We start from the raw sequence: 22,687 nt of genomic DNA, 5'->3' as shown, positions 1-22,687 counted from the left end.
CAGCATATATTGTATCCTGCTATCATCTAGAAGAGCATATAATATAATTTATGTATGATACAGGATAGGATATGTTGCTGGCAATATTTGTATAAAGTTGCACGCTAGGTCTTCTTTTCACCTCTCCAAAAAATCTCTATATATACTAACTTTTTGAGTCAGGAATGACTGGGAATTTGGTTACTTATGGAGATCAGAGAAATATACTTCTCATGAGAATCAAAGGCTCTGCGACGCCCTTTTGCAACTTGTGGGTTCCACTCTCCTTCTATCTGTAGGTCCCACCTACATTTCCTTTATCTCCCCGTCTGTTTCTTCCTTTTACTCACGTTCCCATTCCGAAAGATCAATAAGAGACTTAATTAGTTCATCTGTATTTAATGAGATTTCAGTCCAAAAAATAAGAATGACCTAACTTAATCAAAACCTAATATAACTTCCAAGTGTCTATTATCTTAAAAAAAATCCTTGCATAGAAAAATCTTTTATCAAGTAGCATTTCCTTTTACTTCTTTTTTGTCTACATGATTAACTCAATCTATTATTATGATCACTGTATTATGATAATTATTATAACTATCGATACATTTTTACTTTTGCAGTATTTTTTGAGGGAATGCGTTGAAAAAAATTTAAATCACTGGATTGAATTAAGTCTAAACGATTCAAAATAATATCACTGGTAAGAATTAAAAAAATAATAAAATTATAAATATGATTTTTGTCTTTTTTATTTTTTTAAAAATAATACTTAAAATCGTGATTGAAACACAATCTTAATATTATTGTGTTTTAAAATACGATTTATTTGTATCTATAATATTTTTAAAATCTATATATTCCTAAAAAAACCCATTTATGTAAAAAAAAACCAACTTAATATAATTAATTGCTCTTGATATGTGAGCCACTCAAATATATACATACTTTTCTCTTTTTATTATCAGATTTATTCCTTTGATCTTGGCAATATATCCAACCTAACTATATCATGACTAGGAAAATTACCGCTCGTGGTTTAGTTTAATGAAAGTACATATGAGCTTGTCTTTTCTATCAAATTAACTAAGCTAAAGGAGCTCCTAGCTGTGAATAAGCACTACGTAACCCTAGGAGCTGTCAGGTCATCACACACCAGTACTGCATTTTTCCTTTCTTTTTAGAGAAAATGAGAATAATGACCCTTTTCACAATAAAAGCTGTGCAATTGTAAATTCCAAATCCAATGTGTAATTGCTTCATATTTAATCTGCCTAGCTAATCATATATTTTGTGGTCAAACACAAACATTTTAATTACTCGATAGTCAATAACCCCTTTGTAATACACGTGGGCCTGATCTGTCTAAGTTAATGAACCCTTGATTTACTTTCAGGCTTTGTTGAAAATCTGTTAGTGAATATGCAAACCAAATCATTCATTAATTTTCTCGTTCGCAATTAATCCATAAAGGGATCGATCCTTTTCTTCCAACTGGGAAAATCCTATTAATTGTCTTCCTCATTCTTTCAAGCTTTACAATTATAATGTTCCAATGATTTGAGCACTCCCTTTCAATCAAAACCATCCTTTTTGTTTTGTTAAAGGGTTGGCCATTGATGACCCCAAAATGATCAGTGAGCCCTGCTAGCTCTCATTATTACCTACTTAGTGGTGCTTTGTCTTTAATCGGAACAAAAGATATAGACTGCTCAGAGAACACAGGTGCCCCCATATCCCCCACCCCCGCAAAAGAAGGAAAACTTAATTAATCACCATACTATACTATGATCGATATATATGTATGAAATGATATATCATATAACATTATTGATTTAAAAAATCACATCTCACGGTTGATTCATATGATATAAACTTGATAATTACATATATTAAATTTTAATTGATTTAAACATTCATATATACTTTTATAATCGAGATTTGTTTATATTTTAAAATTAAAATATACTTTTATGTAAAAGTGAGATAAAAAATTATGATTGTTGTACGTATAACTATATATAAATAGTGTAAATCAAATATTAAAAGTCCTATAATCATTTATAATCTTAATTATTCATTATAAAGCATAATGATTAAAAGTTACTTTTTCCCCTCCAATGTAAAGAAAGTCTTTTTACTCTCATGATCTGTCTTATATACATACTGACGAAGCCTCCAATAATCCCGCGATGATAAATGTAAACAATTCAACAAAAAATAAAAAAGAGATAAATGTAAACAAGAATCACAGTATTAGTTTTAGCTAGATATATTCGATAAATTAGCCTTTTACAAAGTAATAACCTAAGTGATACATATCTGTGACTTTGACCGCAAAAGAGACACTTAATGTTAATTAATCTCAAAAGTTTAAACGTTTCCAAAGGAACTGTTTCCTCTAGTATGTGTTGTAAACGAAAAACGGACAAAAAATATAATATAGATTGAATTTGGAGAGAAGGGGGGGGGGGATGCTTATATAGGGAGCACAAGCTGAAAATTTTTTTTACTGTACGTTGCTTAGCTTTCAAATGTTGATTTTCAGTTCTTCCATGAATTTCATTATATTAAAAAAAAAAAGGTACAACATAAGCCGGTTTAAGTAACGTCACAGGCTGTCTTTGGAAATGTGATGAACACTTTTTCAATTTTACATAAATTGTAAGACAACCTAGCTAATTTAACCCTAATATCTGGATCGTTCAACAAAATAAATTTATTATTTATCTACCGGTTAACGTTCCACCTGTGTTTGGTACTCAATTTTTAAATTTGAGTATTCAATCGTACTTTGAAGCTTTACAATTTTTTATGTACTTTCCATTCCTCGAACTTCCAACGGAAATATTAACGGATTTTCCCCCCTTCTTTTTAGTGCACTAGAGAATAAGGAAGTTACACAATTAGAATTTATGCTTCTATTCCATTTTTATTTTTTCTCCTTTTGTTTCCTTTTTCTTCAATCTACCTTAAACTCTTGAACAGATGATAGTCTTGGAATTCGCGCGATGTAATACTTCCAAGATGAAGCTCGCCCTCTAGGCCCTAGTCCTTTTTAAGATTTGTTATCTTCTTTCATTTTCTTTTAGGAATTATTAAGTTAAAAGTAAAGGTTATAATGATTAATTTTTCTTATCATACGAATCATGCTTCGAATCTTGCAAGGGTCAAATTAAGGTGACTACGTTAGGACCCATATACTTCCTTCATGTACAGTTGGTCAAAGTTATGTCTAATCCTGCCTTCTCAGTTACTATTTTGCATGGGAAGACGTCACAACGACCTAGCTAGTGTCAATGTATTTTCAAAAGGTGAAAAAATGCCTCAGGAAACTACGTATAAACGTACATTCATATAAATATATGGATTATTACTAATTAATTAATACAAGTAATACAACCTTAATTTCTTCACACCTTTTCTTCCTTCCTCACTTCACCCATGATATTTATCATAATTCCCATGGTTTTTATTCTCTCTCTCTTATCCTATATATATATATATATATGTGTGTGTGTGTGTGTATATATAGTGTCCCCTAGGGTGCATGTGAGGTATACAATCTCGAGAGCCTACCTTATCATATATACCTTTCATATATCTCGATAAGAATCTAGTCTAGTATATATAGATGAAATAAAACCTGGAAAAGAAAGATTTCAATTACGAAAGCAAGATAGAAAAGCCAAACTTAATTAGATGGAGTGGAGATAGTTATTATATTCAGCAAATTGTGAAGGGTAAAGTTATTAGACGAAAGTAGTAAAATGGTTTACACTACTAATTAAAAGTTGATATTTAAACTAATATATATATATATATATATATATATATATATCGTGTGTGTGTGTGTGAACACAAATGGGTGTCCATTACAATTTACAAGTTTTATAACAGTATGGAATACAGATCAGTTTTGCTTTGCTAAGGCAACTCAAAAGGTTTGTTTAAGTGGGTGGTTGGATGGGAGAGGAGATGAGATTAAGACAAAAGGTGATTGCTGTTTGCAAGAAGAGAGAGGATTAAGTGAGGCTGAAAAAGAACCAATAATGCTAACAGAGGATAGCAGACAGAGGGTTGCTTTTTGGGTACTTGTTTGGGGAATAAAATACTGTCTCTCTACGAGGATTGGCGTGAAGAGAGAGACCACCCCAATCAATCTAGATAGCTAACATTAAACTGTGTAATTATTCAACAATCTATAACCCATGTGCATGTTAAGTTTGAATGAATTTTATCATGTGTAATGAGTTTGGAAAAATAAATTTAATATAATGTTGTTTTAAGTTAAACACAGGCATATATGTTACTTTTGTAGGACACTATAATAGTGTATTTAGTTCCATATCTTGAACGTGATTTTTAGAAGTCTTTCTCAACAAGTCTTCAAATACAGTATTCCAATGTATGTTTTGAGCTGATAAAAAAATGTTATGTTTAGATAAATGTTTTGAATGTATTTTTGGTTCCACTTATTGTGAAGAATGATATTCTTCATATATTTTATTCTAAAACATATTTTTGAAAGAGAATATCCTAAGTTTATGCATGTATGTTTGATTTTAGTTGGAAAAACTTGAAGTACTTTCACTCTTAAAACAATATATATTATTTATTTTATGCATTAAAATTCGGAAATGTATTAGGATTTTTAAAAGTGTTTTTCAGCTTTTATTCAAACATAACACTAAATTAAGTTTATGGGGATAATTGTAATTTGAAGGCGGCCAAATAGTAAACCAAACATAACCTACAATTGAAAAAAATGTTAAAAAGAAAAAAGAAAAACACAATTTACCGCTCTGCTTTTTAAAAGAAAATCTTTCATCGCCCTGGCTTCTTTTCCCTTTAGTAAATTTTTTTGAATTTCTGCTGGCCTTGTCTGTCTATTCAAAAGATGATGTGGAAAAGGGTGGGAAGCTCTATGAAGCCGAGTAAAAAATTTGAATTGCGGGTCCACATCACTGCACTCTCTAATTTCCTATGCTACTTCATTTATTTACAAATAATGTAACAGAAAATAACACAACAATTTAATCCCGGAATCATATAGTTCGTCTGGCCTTTTGTATTATGATAATTAATAATGATTAGCCATAATAAAAAAAATGCATGCACATTGCTGTTGCAGCCAGTAGATATAGTAGTACTTGAGTAGCCTAAGATGACTAATGTCTCAGTTTTATAAATGCACGATCGTTATATTGCTCCTTACAATACACAATGTTACATCGTTTTCACTAAGTTGTTAAATCACTGGTATAAATAAGTTCTTGCTTAAAGATGTTCAATAATATGTAATTTAGACTCATATGTAGGTAAACATTGATATATACCTTTCCTGCATTCAAACTTCAACAAATAAATGTAAGTCACATTATTATTATTTATATACACTGCATGAAGCAGCTCAGACGACTATTCAATTATATATTAAAAACACTAAAACGACTATTAAATTGCTTGTTTCTAATTAATGTCACGGCATATCAGAAACTAAAACAAATACTCTCAGAATATTAGAGCGAGGGACTAGCTAGAGAGAGAGAGGGTAGACCATGAATTAGTCGAAATAATAAAAAAAAGACAAGAAAAAGCTGCCTCTTTAAACTAAAACCCAAAAGAGAGAATTAAAGAAAAAGAAAAGAATAAAAATGATGAGTGACAAGAAGTATAAAGAAGGCGGTGAGGCATATAGTTCTGGTATTTCTAAAGCCTAACGACTCTCACTATAGCTTTCTCTCTGTAGTGTGTGTTTTTGTTTTAGCTTACACTTCTTCCATCCTTGAAACAAAAACCTTTCTGTTAATAAGTTCCAGAGTCATACATATAAAGAGAGAGGGAGGGGTTGGTGTTTAGAGTGAAATTAAAGAGAAGGATAAGAAGAAGAAAAGTGTGGTTAATCGTGAAGAAAAACTAAGGTTCAATTAGTAACAAAAAGGGGTGGTGAGGGGGGTGGTGTTTTGGTCAAGTGATGCGCTCAGGAGTTTGTACATTACAGCAGACCCTCACAGCTGAGGCTGCTTCAGTGTTGAAGCACTCTCTGGGGTTGGCTCGGAGGAGGGGCCATGCACAGGTCACTCCACTGCATGTGGCTGCCACTTTGCTAAGCTTAAGAGGAAGTTCCTTGAGAAGGGCTTGTCTGAAGTCATCTCAAGCTTCTCATCATCCTCTTCAATGCAGGGCTCTTGAGTTGTGCTTCAATGTTGCCCTCAACAGGCTCCCAACAACACCTTCTCCTTTGATCCACACTCAGCCTTCTCTCTCCAATGCTCTCATTGCTGCATTGAAGAGAGCTCAGGCTCACCAGAGAAGGGGATGCATTGAGCAACAGCAACAACAGCCTCTTCTCACCATCAAGGTTGAGCTTGAACACCTCATCATATCAATCCTTGATGACCCTAGTGTTAGCAGGGTCATGAGAGAGGCTGGTTTCTCCAGCACTGCTGTTAAGAACCACATAGAGGACTCTAATTCACCTCAATATTCTGTTTTCCAGTGTTACAATAGCTCGGGTGGTGTGTTCTCTTCTCCTTGTTCACCTTCTGCCAGTGAGAACAACAACCATAGGGAAACAGCCACCAACAACAACCCTACCAATTTCAGGCACACTACTCGTCATTTCTTAACTTCTTACGCTTCTGAGTTCCACCCTTCACTTGTCTTTTCTCCACCAAAGAATGCACCAGTGTGTTCCATCACTGGTGCAGCTTCTTCTTCTAGTAAGGATGATGATGTCAGGCTTGTTCTGGATATCCTCTTGAGGAAGAAGAAAAAGAACACCGTGATTGTTGGTGACTCACTGTCATTAACTGAAGGCCTTGTGGGAGAGATAATGGGAAGGCTTGAAAGGTCGGAAGTGCCTGATGAGTTAAAGTCAATTCATTTTATCAAATTCCAAATTTCACATGTTTCTTTGAGTTGCATGAAGAGAGATGAAGTTGAAATGAAACTCTTGGAGCTGGAAAGAAAGGTGAATTCCATTGCTTCAGGAGGAGGGGGTGGCATTTTTTATATTGGAGACCTGAAGTGGACAGTGGAGGAGGCAAGTTTAAGTGGAAAAGAGGAAGGGTCCCCAAATGGAGAAGTTTCTGGTTATAATCCTGTTGATCATTTAGTTTCAGAAATAGGAAAGTTATTCTGTGACTGTGGAACCTCAAATAATGCTAAGGTGTGGCTCATGGCCACTGCTAGCTATCAAACATACATGAGGTGTCAAATGAGGCAACCCCCTCTTGAGAAGCAATGGGCTCTTCAGGCTGTTCCTGTTCCATCAGGTGGACTGGGCTTGAGTCTTCATGCTCCCAGGTAATCTTTTTTCTTAATAATAATTAGGTTGATTTGATTTAATGCTAAAAACACTAGCCAATGACTAAAACATTTCTTGCTTAATTTGTTTGATTTAATGCAAAGAGAAAACAAACTCCACATATATATGACTTGTGAAATGTAACAAAAAAAATAAAATAAAAAAGAAAGAAAGAAAAGAGGAAAGGAAAACATAAGTACATAAAAGTTATCCAGGCATGATGGTTTGTTGAAAGCTTAATTTGTTTTACATTTTTGTTGAGGAGTGAAGCAGAGCCTTTCTGTTTCTGCATCTGCCTCACTTTAGTTTGTCAGTATATAACCAACCTCTTACACATTACGCATGCACATTATTTTTGGTGGTAGAAACTGAAACTACACTTTACTAAAAGGAAGAGAGTTACATGTTTTTGCAAATATGACTTATTGTATCCACAGGGAATAATTAACACCCAATGTGATATTAAGTGATAAGAATGGAATGCCACGTATGCTAAACTCAACAGTGCTTATTTGTTTAATTTTGGATGTTAACATTGTGGAGTTTCTGAACTCAAATTGCAGTGTCCTTGATTCAAAGATGACCATCTCGCATAACCAATCTCAAGTGCTGGAAACAAAGCCCTTTGGTAATATGGAGCAGGAGGATAAACTCAATTGTTGTGAAGAATGTGCCTCCAATTATGAAAAAGAAGCCCAATTTATCAGGCCAGACCAAAAGAAAAGGTTGCCTTTCTGGCTTCAGTCTCATATCACAGAAGACCATAAGAAGGTAGCAAATTCTTTAGTGGAAAATGAAAAATCAAGTTAACGTTTCTGTTATAATCCAATACTGGATGATTGTGCACTAGCTTTTCTTTTTTTTGTTTTTCTGTACAAGCATGTTCTTGTTCCTATGAGTAGAGATTTGAAAAATTGTAGTGCTTATGATTTATAATACCTCAAACATTCTTCAGGATGAATTAGTCCAATTGAAAAGAAAATGGAATAGACTATGCCACTGTCTCCACCAAAGCAAACAGCCTCAGAACCAATGGAACTGGAACCACAACAGTTATAATTCACCAAGCTCCATATCCTTTGCCAGCAATGCCACACATGGCTCCACTTCCAAACTCGTCCCTCGATTCCGACGCCAACAATCATGCATCATTGAATTCAATTTCGGCAAGAAAAGAGAAGCAACAGAGCCAGTCTTGGATTCCCTTGAGAGCATGGAAGGTAAAGAAGTAAAGACTACTCTTGCTCTTGGCAATGGAGGTTCAGGTGAGTCGGCGGTGGGGGATATAACTGATACAACACTGCAACGAGCTCATATTTGTAAACTATTGCAGGAGAATGTGCCATGGCAGTCTGAAACTTTTCCTTCAATAGCAGAAGCCTTGATTGATTCCAAATCAGCAAAGGAAAGTAACAACATTACTTGGTTACTTATGCAAGGCAATGACACCATTGGGAAAAGAAGGTTGGCACTTGCAATTGCAGAATCAGTTTTTGGCTCAACTAATCTGCTCCTTCAATTTGACATGCTAAAGAGAGAGACATCAATAGCCCCATTTTCTGAAATGCTGGAAGGAGCACTGAAAACACATCACCAGCTTGTGATGCTAATAGAAAATGTTGACTTTGCTGATGCCCAGTTCAAGAAATTCCTCTGTGATGGATTCGAAACAGGAAACTTTGGAAATTTCACTGAAGAGAACTCAAGCCAAGTAATATTCATATTGACAAATGGTGGAAGTGGATCCACTAACATTGAGCAGCAGAATGAGGACTCGGTTATGAGGTTGTTGTGGCAAGTCAGTGAAACCAAGCCTAACTTGGAGACGCCATCTGTCACAACCACGATCGCGGAGCCATGTTTTGGCCACAAAAGAAGAGCTGAACTTGATATGTTTTCTAACACCAACAGTTTTCAAGGGAGCAAGAAGAAAGAGTTTTCAAGACAAACAAGCTTTAACACTCTTGATCTGAACATGAAAGCTGATGAAGGGGATAAAGCAGGAGAAAGTAGCCCCATTTCAAGTGATCAGACCGGAGAAACTATAGCTGATCCACTGAACCAAAACGGATTTCTTGACTCAATTGTGAACCGGTTTGAGTTCAACACAAATCCAGTTAAGGACAGAGAGATGGCAGAGTTGTTTTTGTGTAAGTTCAAAGAGTCTTTTGAAGAGGTTTATGGGAAGAAATGTTTGGAGAATCTAAGTGTAGATGAGAGGGTGATTGAGGATGTGGGTGTTGGGTGTGGTTATTTTACCAACAGCTTGTTTGAGAAATGGCTGAAAGACGTTTTTCAAAGCAGTTTAGAAACGGTTAACTTTGGAGGGAAGGAGGGTATACTTTTTAGACTTTCTTGGGGTGGTAAAGGAGATAGAAAATCGGATAGTGGGTTCATGAGTTCTTCTCTGCCCAAGAGTATCCAAGTTAATTACTTCATAGAGTGATTGATTTTGGGTACCTCAGGGGGCTTCTTGTAAAATTGTCCACATGGTGTAAAATGGGATAGTTTCTGTAACTGCTAATTTCCATAATAGCATGGGTTTGTTTTCCTTTTCTTAACCATTATGTTCATCATTTCTTACTCCTACTAATTCGGTTTTTATTTATGAGAGTTTTTAATTTATTTTTGTTTCTTTTATTAAATTTAGTCTTTTAACTTAATCTTTTGTTCTATTTTCCCCTATCGCCGTTAATTTCATTTTGAAAATATTATAATCGTCCGTTTCGGTTGTTTTTATGATATAAAAAAAAAGTTATTTACAAAAGTTCAAACAAACTTAGTCTTTTGCCAAACATGATTAATATAAATCAAGTCATTTTTATACTTGAAGAGGTTTGGTAATATAATTTTTTGGTAAACTAATCCTAACAGAGGAGGATCTACTTACTCTAAGAGTAAATCATTTAATTTTAAAATTTAATGATTAAGATTAATTATTTATTATAATCATTAAATTTTTAAAAAAAATTAATAAGAATGAAATAGTATTTTTGTTAGTATTAAAATAAATGAATCTCTCGTCATCCTAATATAATGAGAAGATAAATATTATATCATTAATGATATGATATAGGAATTAAACGTCACATGCTTGACTTCTTTCAAATGAAATTTCAAAATCGACATATATATGATGAGTAGTTTGCATTTAGAAGATATGTTGAAATGATAGCTACATTGTATCATTGGCTCTACAAGTAAACATTTCATTTTCTTGCTTTAAAACGAAAGGAAGACATATAAATGAAGAATAAAATGGCATAAAGTTGTTTTGCATTTCCATTATCCCTTTGTTAATCTTTTACCCTCCATGTGCTGCAATCGAAGAACACTCATCATTATCATGTAGGGCTTCCATGCACAAATATACATATGAAGTTACATATGCTCCCGACCGAAGAGAATCTAAACAATGAATAATGACAATTAAGAAATCTAGCTGCCTCCGCTACAAGACAATATTGACGCTTTCTGGGTTCAATTTATATCTTAAAAAAAACTGTATATCATTACTTTGACCTGCGGAAATGCGTCCTTTCTTTCTTCTTAGAACACCATTATGCATGGATTTGATTTTTTGTGTACATTTAAGTCATGATCGTGAAATCACATACATTGCTTTAGGAAAAGAACTTGAGTGTCATGCTGTTTTAATTATGTAAAGTTACTCTATGATAGGTGAATGATCATAAATGATATCCTGTCATTATACCTCATATATTCATAATAATTGACCACCGTGTTAACAAATTTTGCATGTGAAGAAATAAGACAAGATCATTATGAAACTTGATAATGTAATTGTAGTCCATAAAATGACACTAAAAAAAAGTCAAATAAAATGATGGACTAATTTTGAACAAAGATATCAAAATACTTTATATTACACATACGTACAATTGGTACGAAGAGTGTGATTATAACAATAATATAAAAGATCAAATTTGATCTCTAAATGCGATATACATAATTAAGATATAAATTCCCTATAGTTTTAGTGTAAGAATAATTGAAGATTACTGCCTACTACGAATCAAATCAGTAAGATACCTTTTCTTCACATTCCTTATTGTTAGATAGATAATAATTAAATAAACTCTACCCTAAAATAAAGAATATTTTGGAAAATAATATTTTGTTAAAAGAATGTGCCAAGATTCTTCTGAGTCATTCAAATAAATTTGGGGAGTCTAACGCGTTCACTTTTGTTTACACGCTTCTGAACTAATTAGGTATCACTTTCTTGCCAATCCAGTTTCCACCATGTGTAAATAAACAAAGGATTTGTGATTGGTTAGTGTTTTTGAGATTCTCCAAAAAGGTATGTCCCCGATTAAGGTTTCCTTTGGGGGAGCTCTAGTTTGGTTCTTTTCATGTTAGGGCTGTTTTGGGTCCCTCGCTTTACTTAGTGCTCTAAAAGAGCTTACGAATGTCTTCAATCGAAATAAAAGATCACAATGATTTTGTTTGTTAATTACAAAGTTTTTTAAAAGAATAGAAGTTATATACATCAAAAGGTATTAGCGCAATAAGCTTGAAATCATTACGTACGATTGTAGAGTTGGTAAATTTTGTTTTCGGCCGTTTTATTTAATGTTGAGAAAGTCTGTAACATTTGTTTTTCGGGTCCAACCCAAAATAAAATCAAATTAACAGTTCAGCCCTGCTCTTTCATGGGCTTTTTGTCTACTGCTTTTTTTTCATGACTAGAGAACAGGGCCCGTGATTTTCCGAACATCCCCTTGTTTTTATCTTCCCAGAATTTTATGAAATTGGTATTCTATCCCTCCTCCTTCCCCTTTCCCTTCTCTTCACTCCCCACTCTCTACTCTCTAGGCACCCTCAGTCCCTCACCCCCACCTCTCCATCCTCTTCAAATATTTTCTCATTTTTTTCTTCTGCAAGTATTTTTATGTCCTTCATTATTTTCTTCATGTGAGTTTTTGCACCTCCAACTATGACAGTGTTTCTTTTTTCTTTCTGTGTGTCTTTGATTTGATATAAACTTATTCCTGTCATGTCAAAATACATAACGAAAATTTATTTCTATTAAGGATGTTTTTGTCTAAAAAAAAGGGGAGTAAGAAGTAGGAAAAATCAAACACGGGTGTGTCAATACCAGAGGCTGGACGAAGGACATGGATGACCGGTCCTTTTCTTTTTTACAATTTTGTTTTTCTCTTTGTATTTTCTTATGCATTTTTGTACCCTTTGTTTAAACAATTTCTAGAGAGTATTTTTGAGAAATTTTTAAATTTTTTGGAAATTTATTTCCAGAATGAATTTCGAAAGCTTATTTTTTAAATTAATTTTTCAAAATCAATATATTAAATGCATTTCCAAAATATAAGATTCTGGAAAACTATCAAGGGGGTGCAAACAAAATGAGAGTGGTATTCAGCTAACAGGCCAAGCCCAAAAAAAAGTCACCAACTTGCCGTGATGATTACCACCAACCATAACAATCTCCGTAGTGGTGGTGGGGTTGGTTCAGCCTCTCTCTATTTCTTTCAACGAACTTTCTCACACCCTCCATCGCAATGGCACCGGAATCGGAGGTTCACCCTAATTTCTGGGGCCACACCCCCGAAGAGGAATACTACACCTCCCAAGGCGTCCGCAACACCAAGTCCCACTTCGAAACCCCTAATGGCAAAATCTTCACCCAGTCCTTCTTCCCTCTCAACCTAGAACCCCATGAAGTCAAAGCCACCGTCTTTATGACCCACGGCTACGGCTCCGACACTGGCTGGCTCTTCCAGAAAATCTGCATCAACTTCTCCACCTGGGGCTACGCCGTCTTCGCCGCGGACCTCCTCGGCCACGGCCGCTCCGACGGCCTCCGCTGCTACCTCGGCGACATGGACAAAATCGCCGCCACCTCCCTCTCCTTCTTCCTCCACGTCCGCAATAGCGAACCCTACAAAAACCTCCCCGCGTTCCTCTTGGGCGAATCCATGGGAGGCTTAGCCACCTTACTCATGTACTTCAAATCAGAACCGAACACGTGGACGGGCCTGATGTTCTCCGCGCCACTCTTCGTGATCCCCGATGACATGAAACCCAGCAGGGTACACTTATTCATGTACGGTCTCTTGTTCGGTCTCGCTGACACGTGGGCGGCCATGCCGGATAACAAAATGGTCGGAAAGGCCATTAGGGATCCGGAGAAGTTGAAGGTCATAGCGTCGAACCCGAGGCGCTACACGGGCCCACCTAGGGTGGGGACCATGCGGGAGCTCCTCAGGGTCACACAGTATGTACAGGATAATTTCTCTAAAGTGACGGCGCCGTTTTTCACTGCTCACGGAACCTCTGACGGCGTTACCTGCCCTTCGTCGTCGAGGCTACTGTATGAGAAGGGTTCCAGTGAGGATAAGTCGTTGAAGCTCTACGATGGAATGTATCACTCTTTGATTCAGGGAGAGCCCGATGAGTCCGCCAACCTTGTGTTGGGGGACATGAGGGAGTGGATTGATGAGAGGGTTCGTAGGTATGGGCCTAACAAAAATCCCCAGTCAAACAATTAATTGGTTCCACATTGCTTATTATGTGTCAATCAAAACTTTTATCAAAGGTTAATCAGAATTATTACTACTGTTATGTCAAGAGTAGTAACGTTCTATGTTATTTGGATCTGCTATACAGTTGATTCGGGATCAATTGCCATGATTAAATTTAGTGTTTGGTTGTTCCTATGTGAATGATATTGAGAGTAGAGACAGTTGTGGTGATAAAAAGTTGTTGCTAGGTGTTGTTGTTGAGTAATGACCATCAGAGACAACGTTGGCTAGGAGTGCAAACGCAGCTAACAAAACAACTTCAACGAAAATAAGTTTTACTTTTCAGTGTTGCTTTGGTATGTTTCATCCTTTTGCAACATTAAGACAATTTATGTGAATTGATGCTACGAGTTGTTTTCTTCACAGGTGAAAATCACTAACTTTCAAATCGGAAGTTTGATCAAAACCCCTTATTTGCGTATTGTGATAATATCTTAGGATATAGTAGTAGTCATAAGTTCTTCCTAGTCGAGGTATCAAAATTGATTAGTCGAAAAATTATGTGAAACCCAAGTTTTTTTTGCAAAAATCAGAGAGAAAGAGATATTTCAAAATATGAATTTCTAAATAGGACATGTTTGTTTCAGGTAAATGTATATAAAAACGTAATGAGAATGCATTAGAAATCACAATAGAAGTAGATTAATGATACTTTTTAGTAAAACTTTTCTATTTAAAATTCTTTAACCAGGGTGTTAAGAATATTAGTTACTTCCTCCTTTTAAAATAAAGTACGCTGGGAAAAAAATTATCCCAAAACAGCAATAAAAGCTACTACTAATTAGAGTATATATGAGCTACTACTAGTTGTACTGATGAACAAGTTTTGAAGGAAATAATATGAGCTTTTTCCCATAAAAAAATTAATGATATTAATGTGACTGTTACAATTTTGACCCTGGAAATAATACTAACACAAATTAAAGGTAATTAAAGTACCAGTAGTATTATTAACGTAGCCGTTACCACTTTTGGAAATAATACTAACACAAATCAAAAATTAATTAAAGTATGATGTTAATGCAGCCGTTACGATTTTTGAAAATAGTACTACCACAAATTAAAACAGCAACTAAATCTAAGGAACAATTGATACTTAGTTTTAAAAATAATACTAACTCTGATTTTTTTTACAAGACCCAATTAAGAATTAAGAAATTAATAATACGATTTTTGAAAATAGAAAGAAAAATTTTAAAAAAAACCTCCTACGGGGTCTTAGGATAAACAAATTGGATTAAATTAATGAGTCCGTTTTTACGTTATTTCGCACTGTATTGTACAATTCCTTTATTTGTGAGATTTATTTCTCACACGATAATTCATTAAATTATAGAATGGATTTTTGCCTATGTCTAGATCTCGGATAAATGAAAATTTTTCTCCCCAATTAAGAATTTGTGGTAGTACGATTTTTGAAAATAGTACTACCACAAATTAAAACAGCAACTAAATCTAAGGAACAATTGATACTTAGTTTTAAAAATAATACTAACTCTGATTTTTTTTACAAGACCCAATTAAGAATTAAGAAATTAATAATAATTTAATTGGTAACAATAAATTTATTTTAAATTTATATTTTTTTTTCTAAAATTATTCTTAATAGTAATAAAACATATTTTTATTAATTTTAGTTCTTTATACTCTTTTATGATTTTATCATTAATATATTTATTGCTTTAATTTTTATTTACTATGTGTATGAATCTTCAAAATAAGGTTCTAAGATTTTTTTATACAAGATATATAAAATTAAATTCTTAAAGAATCTAAAATATTAATGTATTTTACTTATTATTTATTATTGAACTAAAAAATGATCAGGCACCTGTATACTCTCGAAGGAAGGTACAGTAATGAATTTTTTTGTCATGGGGATTTTGAGGACTAGAATGGCATCTTAGAGGAGCCTTTGGCTCTAGTAGGAGAATTGCATTCTCTAGTTGCCATTAATAAAATCATTTCAAATAAGTGGACTTTGATATTTTTGTAAACACTGTGTTATGTTTGGTATGAGAAAAATAGAAAAAAATAATGTGACTCTTGCTTACTTCTTACATTCTGCTTCGGTTCAAATACTTTTCATTTATTTTAATCCTCTATATTTTTATCCTCTTTACCAAACACACCCTACATAATTACAAGAGAATGTATCAAGAAGGGTGTTGCTAGAAAAGCCTCGTATGTTCTCAAGGTGATGACGGTTGAAATTCTGTCTAATCGTAAGAAAGCAACTGGCTCACTAATGCATCAATCACTTGAAAAAAAAAAAAAAACTATCCATTATAGAATAGAAATTTTGGACAATATATACATGGAGCATCAAAACTTGGATTTTAAATACTAACAAGAAGAAGATGGAAATCATGCTAGTAAATATTTCATCCTTCAAGAACTCAAACATGCAAGAGTTTGAAAACCTACAAAAGCATTACATTTGGGATGAAAGTCTTCTCAAAATTAGACTAATATAAAAAGTCTGGCTAAATGGTAAAAAGTTGGTGGCTCTTTAATTTTATATTGACGTTCTAAAAGTTATTCGCTTTAAACTTTCAGAGGTTAATTTTGAAAAAGGATAAATTGTTTCATAAACTGCTTTGGCTTCTATATGTTGACACATGTGTAACAAGATTATAGGTTTAAGCTATAAGCTAAAGGAAAAATGTATTGCTAACTATATTAATTAAGAATAACCAATCGTCTATGCAGAATAGCTCTATTCACTTCTTCAACGTATGTAGTATTAAAGAATACATTATGGAGCAGAATTTGGCCCATGCATTCTCTTTTCCTCATGCTTGACACTGAAGCATGGTTTTTTCTTAAATCTTGAGTTGCCATTTATGACGCAAATTTTCTGTCCCCTATCTCCGACCCTGTATTCCTGATTAGAATATTACACATTAATTAATATTTACTTATGTTTTATCCTTATATATATATATATATATATATATATATATATATATATATATATATATATATATATATATATATATATATCCACTTTAGTATTACAAGTTTTTCTTGCATCTAATTAGTAAACAAGACAACTTGGCGATAGACAAATTTTTCTTTGTTTTATAAGGGTCGTATAACTAAAGCATATATACTTTAGGTGCCCTTTCGCTGCCATATATAGCCACTAGAATGAAGTAGCAATATCGGTAAATTAAGAGCCATTTGGTTTATATTGAGAAATATTTTTCATATTCTACAGACATTTTAATATAAAATTTATCATTAATATATATTAGTTTAAACTTATATTTTAATTATGTCTAATGATTTAAAGTTAATTTTATTGAAATCTAAAACAGGTGGAAAGTGGTAACTGAGTTATTCATCATATTTAATAGATTAATAATAAATTAAGTTATTAGTAAAATATTCAGATTTAACTTGTAATAATCATGTTTATTTTTAGCTAAAGAGATAAGTTCAAATTTGAAGTTATATTTTATTATTTGAGTTCGAATTTTGTGATTTAATATCAATAATTTATTATAATTTAATTTACTACATATATTTGAATAATTGTGTCTCAATAAAAAAAAATTGTGATTTTATTTATTATTTTTCAGTTATTTAAATTGAATTTTCTAGAATCATATTCAAAAGAGATAAGAATACTTTTCACTTAGAAAACCAAAATGGTATAAGTTATTCACTTTAATGCCTAAAATTAAAAAATTAGTCTATATATGCTGCTGAGTATGAAAATTTATGAGAAACTAAAAAATAGTTCAAATATAAATTTGACTTAAAAAAACATATAATAAACGAGTCAATCTTAAAGTTCATACTTTAAACAAATTAAGCTCAAATATATATTTGGAACATTAATCAACCAATAGTTTCAATTAACTTAATTGAAGCCGTACCAAAAAACTTGAAATTGAAATATACAAATATATAAAATCAAAATAAGGGGAGAGGAATTCATCAATTCATGCTAATTAAGCAAACATTTAATTATCCAAAGAGTTTCAGTCAACCTATAAAAAATTTCAACACTAAGTTTATGTTCCTTTGCAGGGGAAAGAAAACTGAAAATGAACACTAAAATAAAATAAAATTCACATTTTTATTCAATTTTAATTTAAAACTTTTATTTTTCATATCATTTCATTTTACTCTACTAAACATTCTATAAATAATTTCATAACCCGTCTTGTCCTATTCCATTAACAAATCGACATTTTGATATAATTATATTGACATGCAAATTGAACTAACTCGATCTTGTTTAATATATTGTCATATCTTAATTGAGTTTGATTTATGTTCAAATGAATAAGCCTACCAAAATTTATGGATTAGGACAAAAATAAACTCATACACGATCACTCTTATTCACACCATTCAAATATAGTCCTATTTCTTCTTCTAGAAACAAATACAATGCTAATATGAGTAATAGTATTTGTATCACTAGAATTATTCTCCAATTAGTGTCCGGTACGTGTCCACCATTACACGTTGTTCATCTTGTGGATAAATATGATTAACTTTACATCATAAATAGTTAAGAGGAAATAAATGTGTTGTATATAGCTATATGTAGGTTAAATATGTCTCACGAGATTTCTATAGAAATTTCTTCCTTTATTTTACAATGGTCGTACATGAGATTAAAATCTATGATGTCATATATTTTATTCAAATTCATTATCACTAAATCAACTCCAATATTACGGATAAAATGTCACAATTAACTTTGTCATAGTTAAGAATAAATAAATATTTGTATACAGTCACCGATTCATGTTTGTGACACTAATGACTAAATATTAAAAGTGTTTAATAGTATATATATCATAATATTATTAAAATATTTAATGGTATAGTTAATTTTATTTTAGAAGTAATTAAAAATAAATGAATGTAAATGTTGTATACAGTTATTGATTACACTTGTGACACTAATATAGTTAAACTTAAACATGTCTCACAAATAATTAATACTATATCACGTTATTATTCAAATATATCTAATAATATAAAGTGGTTAAATTAAATGTCAGGGATGTTGACCGAACAATATTTTTCTGCTAATATTTGTCAAGAGACATCTATTGTGTATGTCCAAAAGGTTTAATAATTGATGAATAAAGTGTACTCAAATAATTAATAATCCGAGATGTATAAGAAATTAAGTCATGCAGGCTGCAGCTGGCATCTCTTCTCGTAGTCTAACCTCCCCTACATAGGTCCAACGTCCAAGTATAAACAAGCTAGTGCTATAATTAAGCACAAATTAAGAAGGCAATTTGGCTAGTGGAAAACTTTTTCTTTATTTTACAAGTCTTCCACATCATATATATTAGATGCCATTTACATATATCCGGTCGTAGTAACTGTATTCTAGTTAAGACTTATTAATAATTTTCCTTTTCATAAAATTAAAAAAAAAAAGATTATGGATTGTGGATTTGTGGTGATGCGCATTATCAATCGACGTTGTTAATTTAATGGACGCATTAAGATGCAATTTTCCCCCACATTCCTTATATTAATATTGTTTCTTCTCATCGTACTAATTTTCTATACAATTGTTGTTTTCGTTTATTTGAATTCATTCATACAGAGCAGGGGATATTTTACAATACCTCATTGATTGATACGAGTGGATTTTGGATTTGATTTTTCTAATTGAAATTTCATATTCGGATTTTATAGATAAAAATATGGTGTGGTTAAAATAAAAGGTTTTTTTACTAAAAGTGATTAGAGTCAGAATATTTTATAAAAATTAATCATCAATAAAATTAATTAATAGATATTCTAATGATAAAAAAAAACATTTGTACTGTCATATTAATATAGAGACCAAGTCTATGAAAGGTCCGTTTAAACTTTTACAACCATATCGATTATTACTGACAAAGTTTGATATAATGGATTGACAATTCAATTCTTTAAGCAGATTAAGGTTAATGTAAACTTTTCTTTCAGTTGACCATGCATATAGCTTACTGACAAAGCTCGATAGAATTGACAAATAATTGAATACTGTTAAATAGATTAGGGTTTAAATCCGTATCATGTGTGTAAAAAAGGATTTGCAGGAGAGAAAAGAAAAAGAATTTGATTCGATAATCCTTATGTTTCAAAACAAATAAATAAGTAAATGACGACTAGCAGGCGCACAGAACAGAAGACCATATTGATTATAAAGCTGATTATTAGTATAAATTAATTCATATTCAATAATACTCGTCCATTAGGCACGTATGCATGTCGTTTTCTTTGTCTCCTTTTTCCGTCTCTTCTAAAACGGACCCATGACCAATAGGCAATAGTTTGTGTGCTTGATTGCATACTATCTAGCTAGTTGAAAATTTGAAGGTTTTCTCGTGCTAGCATGAATAAATTAAGGAAAAGCTCGAGTGTTTGTTTCATTTATTTATTTATTACCTAAGCTTGAAAAACATGAAATGAAGAGGAAATGCATATGCACGGTATATATATCTTAGCCGAGAAAGACATTCAGTTTTGTGGACGTGAGTTTAGGATGATATAATCACACAAATTCAGAATCAATGGTGAGGTAAAGTGCTCATGGACACGTCTCCCTCGTTCTAATTATAATATGCTTTTGTGCTTTACGTTACGTTACATACAGAGTGTGTTATTGCATCCCTCTTCAAGAGTTCGAGTAATTCCTAAACACGAAAAACCGTCAAGAATATCGTGCAAGTTTATATATAAACAACTGCTTATTCCAAAGTTTAATGCTACCGGTTTCCTTGTGGTAGTAAATAAGCTATTCTAATTATGACATTAAATTAGCCATAAATCTTCAATTAATATATCTTGACCTTTTATGAATGACATAAAAAAAATGGTTACAGAAGATTAGTGATATTTGAATATTTACGATTACAAAGTTGGAATTATGATCTGTCATTTGTATTGTCATTTTTTAGAAACTTCTCAAAATAAAAATAATTATTATTTTTTAGAAATAAAATTCATGCATTAAATAATACATAAATAAATTTCAAATCATTATGTTAGATGTAAATGGATTATGAACTTAGAGTGGCTTTCTATTCTAATTTCTGAATTATAAGCATTAATTATTATTTTAATCCTTAAATTTATAAAAAAAAACATTTTAGCCTCTTATTTTATAAAAATGTTAATTAATTTAATTTTTCATGCAAAATGGAAATATAAAATAAAGTAAAACAAAATTAAAATAATTTTTTTTTTTGCAAAATTAGAGATCAAAAAGATAATTTTGTAAAGTTACTAATTAATGTAAGTGACACTTATAAATTTAAAAACTAAATGTTATATTGTTTACTCCTACTTAACATGCTAATCAAAAGATTTACTTTATAGTAAATGAATACCGTAAAAGAGAAAGTAGCATATTAGTTAACAATAAAATTAATATATCTCATTCAATATTTTAATTATTTTGTACCAAAATAATATTTTAATTATTTAAAACTATTAATTTATTTAAAAAAATACAAGTGTTTTCATATGACGGAGAGTTAAAAGTATGTTTGACAAGTTATTTTAGCTAATTTATAATAATTATTTTAACTAAATTATAAATTAAATGAAAATAAATGTTTTAAGTAACTGAATTTATCTTGTTAATTTATAATATTATTTTGAAACTCCGTTAAGTAACGCTTGAGCTTATAATTTATGACTTATTATTATCTTTTTTTCATTTTTACCATCAATACTTTAATGAAAATTTTCATTTATTGTGTATTTTTTTATTATTATGAATTTGGTGCAAAGTATTCAATATGAATTATTTTTGTTGATAACTCATTTTTGTTAGAAAATTTGATTGATTTTCTTTAGAGTATGTTTGAATAGGATAATTTAACTAGGTAATGTATTTTTTACAGGAAATTAAATTATTTTTTATTAAAAGTAACTGTTTGGATATTTTAATAAAAGAAATTTAAAATTTTAGAATTTTAAAAGGAATTTAGATAGTTGAAAGAATAGAATTTCATATTCTATTTTAAAGAGAGTGAATTTCAAATTCTCAAAAGCAAGTTCTTTCCGTTTTTCTAAGACATGAACGAACTCGAGACAGTCTTCAACCACTTTGACGCCAACGGCGACGACAAGATCTCCGCCGACGAGCTCGACAACGTGCTCTGGTCGCTCAAATCCGGTGTCTCTCCGGAGGACCTCCATCGTGTCATGGAAGACCTCGACACCGATTGCGACAGCTTCATCAGCTTCACGAAGTTTGCCGCCTTTTGTCGCTCTGACGCCTCCACCGATGGCAGATCCAGCGAGTTTCGCGACGCCTTTGATCTCTACAACCGTGACAAAAATGGCCTCATCTCCGCCGCAGAGCTCCACCTTGTGCTCAACCTCCTCGGCCTCAAGTGCTCCATCGACAAATTTCACGACATGATCAAGTCCGTCAATGCCAACGGCGGCGGCTGCATCAACTTTGAGGAGTTCAAGACGATGTTGACAACCTCCAAGAATTGTGGCGGCACCACCAATGGCTCCATCCATTAGCTTCGCCATTTTTGTTCTCACGTGCAGACGCATTAGAAACGGATAGTTTCGACTTTTAATAAAGGAATCCAAATACAAAATTTTAAAAATAAAGAAATTTAAATTGGAACATTTGAAATTTTAAATTGCTTCATCCAAACACACTCTTAATGAATTTTCTTTTTTTAATCACATTTTTTTATTTATGGTATCTTTTAATGTTACATTATTTATTTCAATAAAATTCTTCCATTAATATTATACTATTTTAGCTTTTCTAATAATATTTTTTAAAATAGATTAAAATATAACAAGGACTCAATTTTAACTT

The 22,687-nt window shown here is 32.2% G+C and overlaps 3 protein-coding genes across 3 annotated transcripts; all 3 read left to right on the top strand.

Moving 5' to 3' along the window:
* Positions 1 to 5,676: 5,676 nt before the first annotated feature.
* Positions 5,677 to 9,858, top strand: LOC114394249 (protein SMAX1-LIKE 4). Its single transcript, XM_028355925.1, has 3 exons — positions 5,677 to 7,290; positions 7,855 to 8,062; positions 8,247 to 9,858. The coding sequence occupies exons 1-3, from the start codon at positions 5,957 to 5,959 to the stop codon at positions 9,735 to 9,737; spliced, it is 3,033 nt and encodes a 1,010-aa protein (XP_028211726.1). The 5' UTR covers positions 5,677 to 5,956; the 3' UTR covers positions 9,738 to 9,858.
* A 2,799-nt stretch (positions 9,859 to 12,657) lies between these two features.
* On the top strand, positions 12,658 to 14,220 carry LOC114392309 (caffeoylshikimate esterase-like). Its single transcript, XM_028353387.1, has one exon. The coding sequence runs from the start codon at positions 12,835 to 12,837 to the stop codon at positions 13,822 to 13,824; it is 990 nt and encodes a 329-aa protein (XP_028209188.1). The 5' UTR covers positions 12,658 to 12,834; the 3' UTR covers positions 13,825 to 14,220.
* Positions 14,221 to 21,918: 7,698 nt separating this feature from the next.
* Positions 21,919 to 22,377, top strand: LOC114393503 (probable calcium-binding protein CML26). The gene has a single exon (XM_028354861.1). It carries the CDS (start codon positions 21,919 to 21,921, stop codon positions 22,375 to 22,377), a length of 459 nt encoding a protein of 152 aa, XP_028210662.1.
* Positions 22,378 to 22,687: the final 310 nt, after the last annotated feature.

The sequence above is a fragment of the Glycine soja genome, chromosome 17 (assembly GCF_004193775.1).
Source record: "Glycine soja cultivar W05 chromosome 17, ASM419377v2, whole genome shotgun sequence".
NCBI lineage: Eukaryota > Viridiplantae > Streptophyta > Magnoliopsida > Fabales > Fabaceae > Glycine > Glycine soja.
The sequence above is the reverse complement of the archived record's forward strand: the minus strand, read 5'-3'. Positions and strand labels throughout refer to the sequence as shown.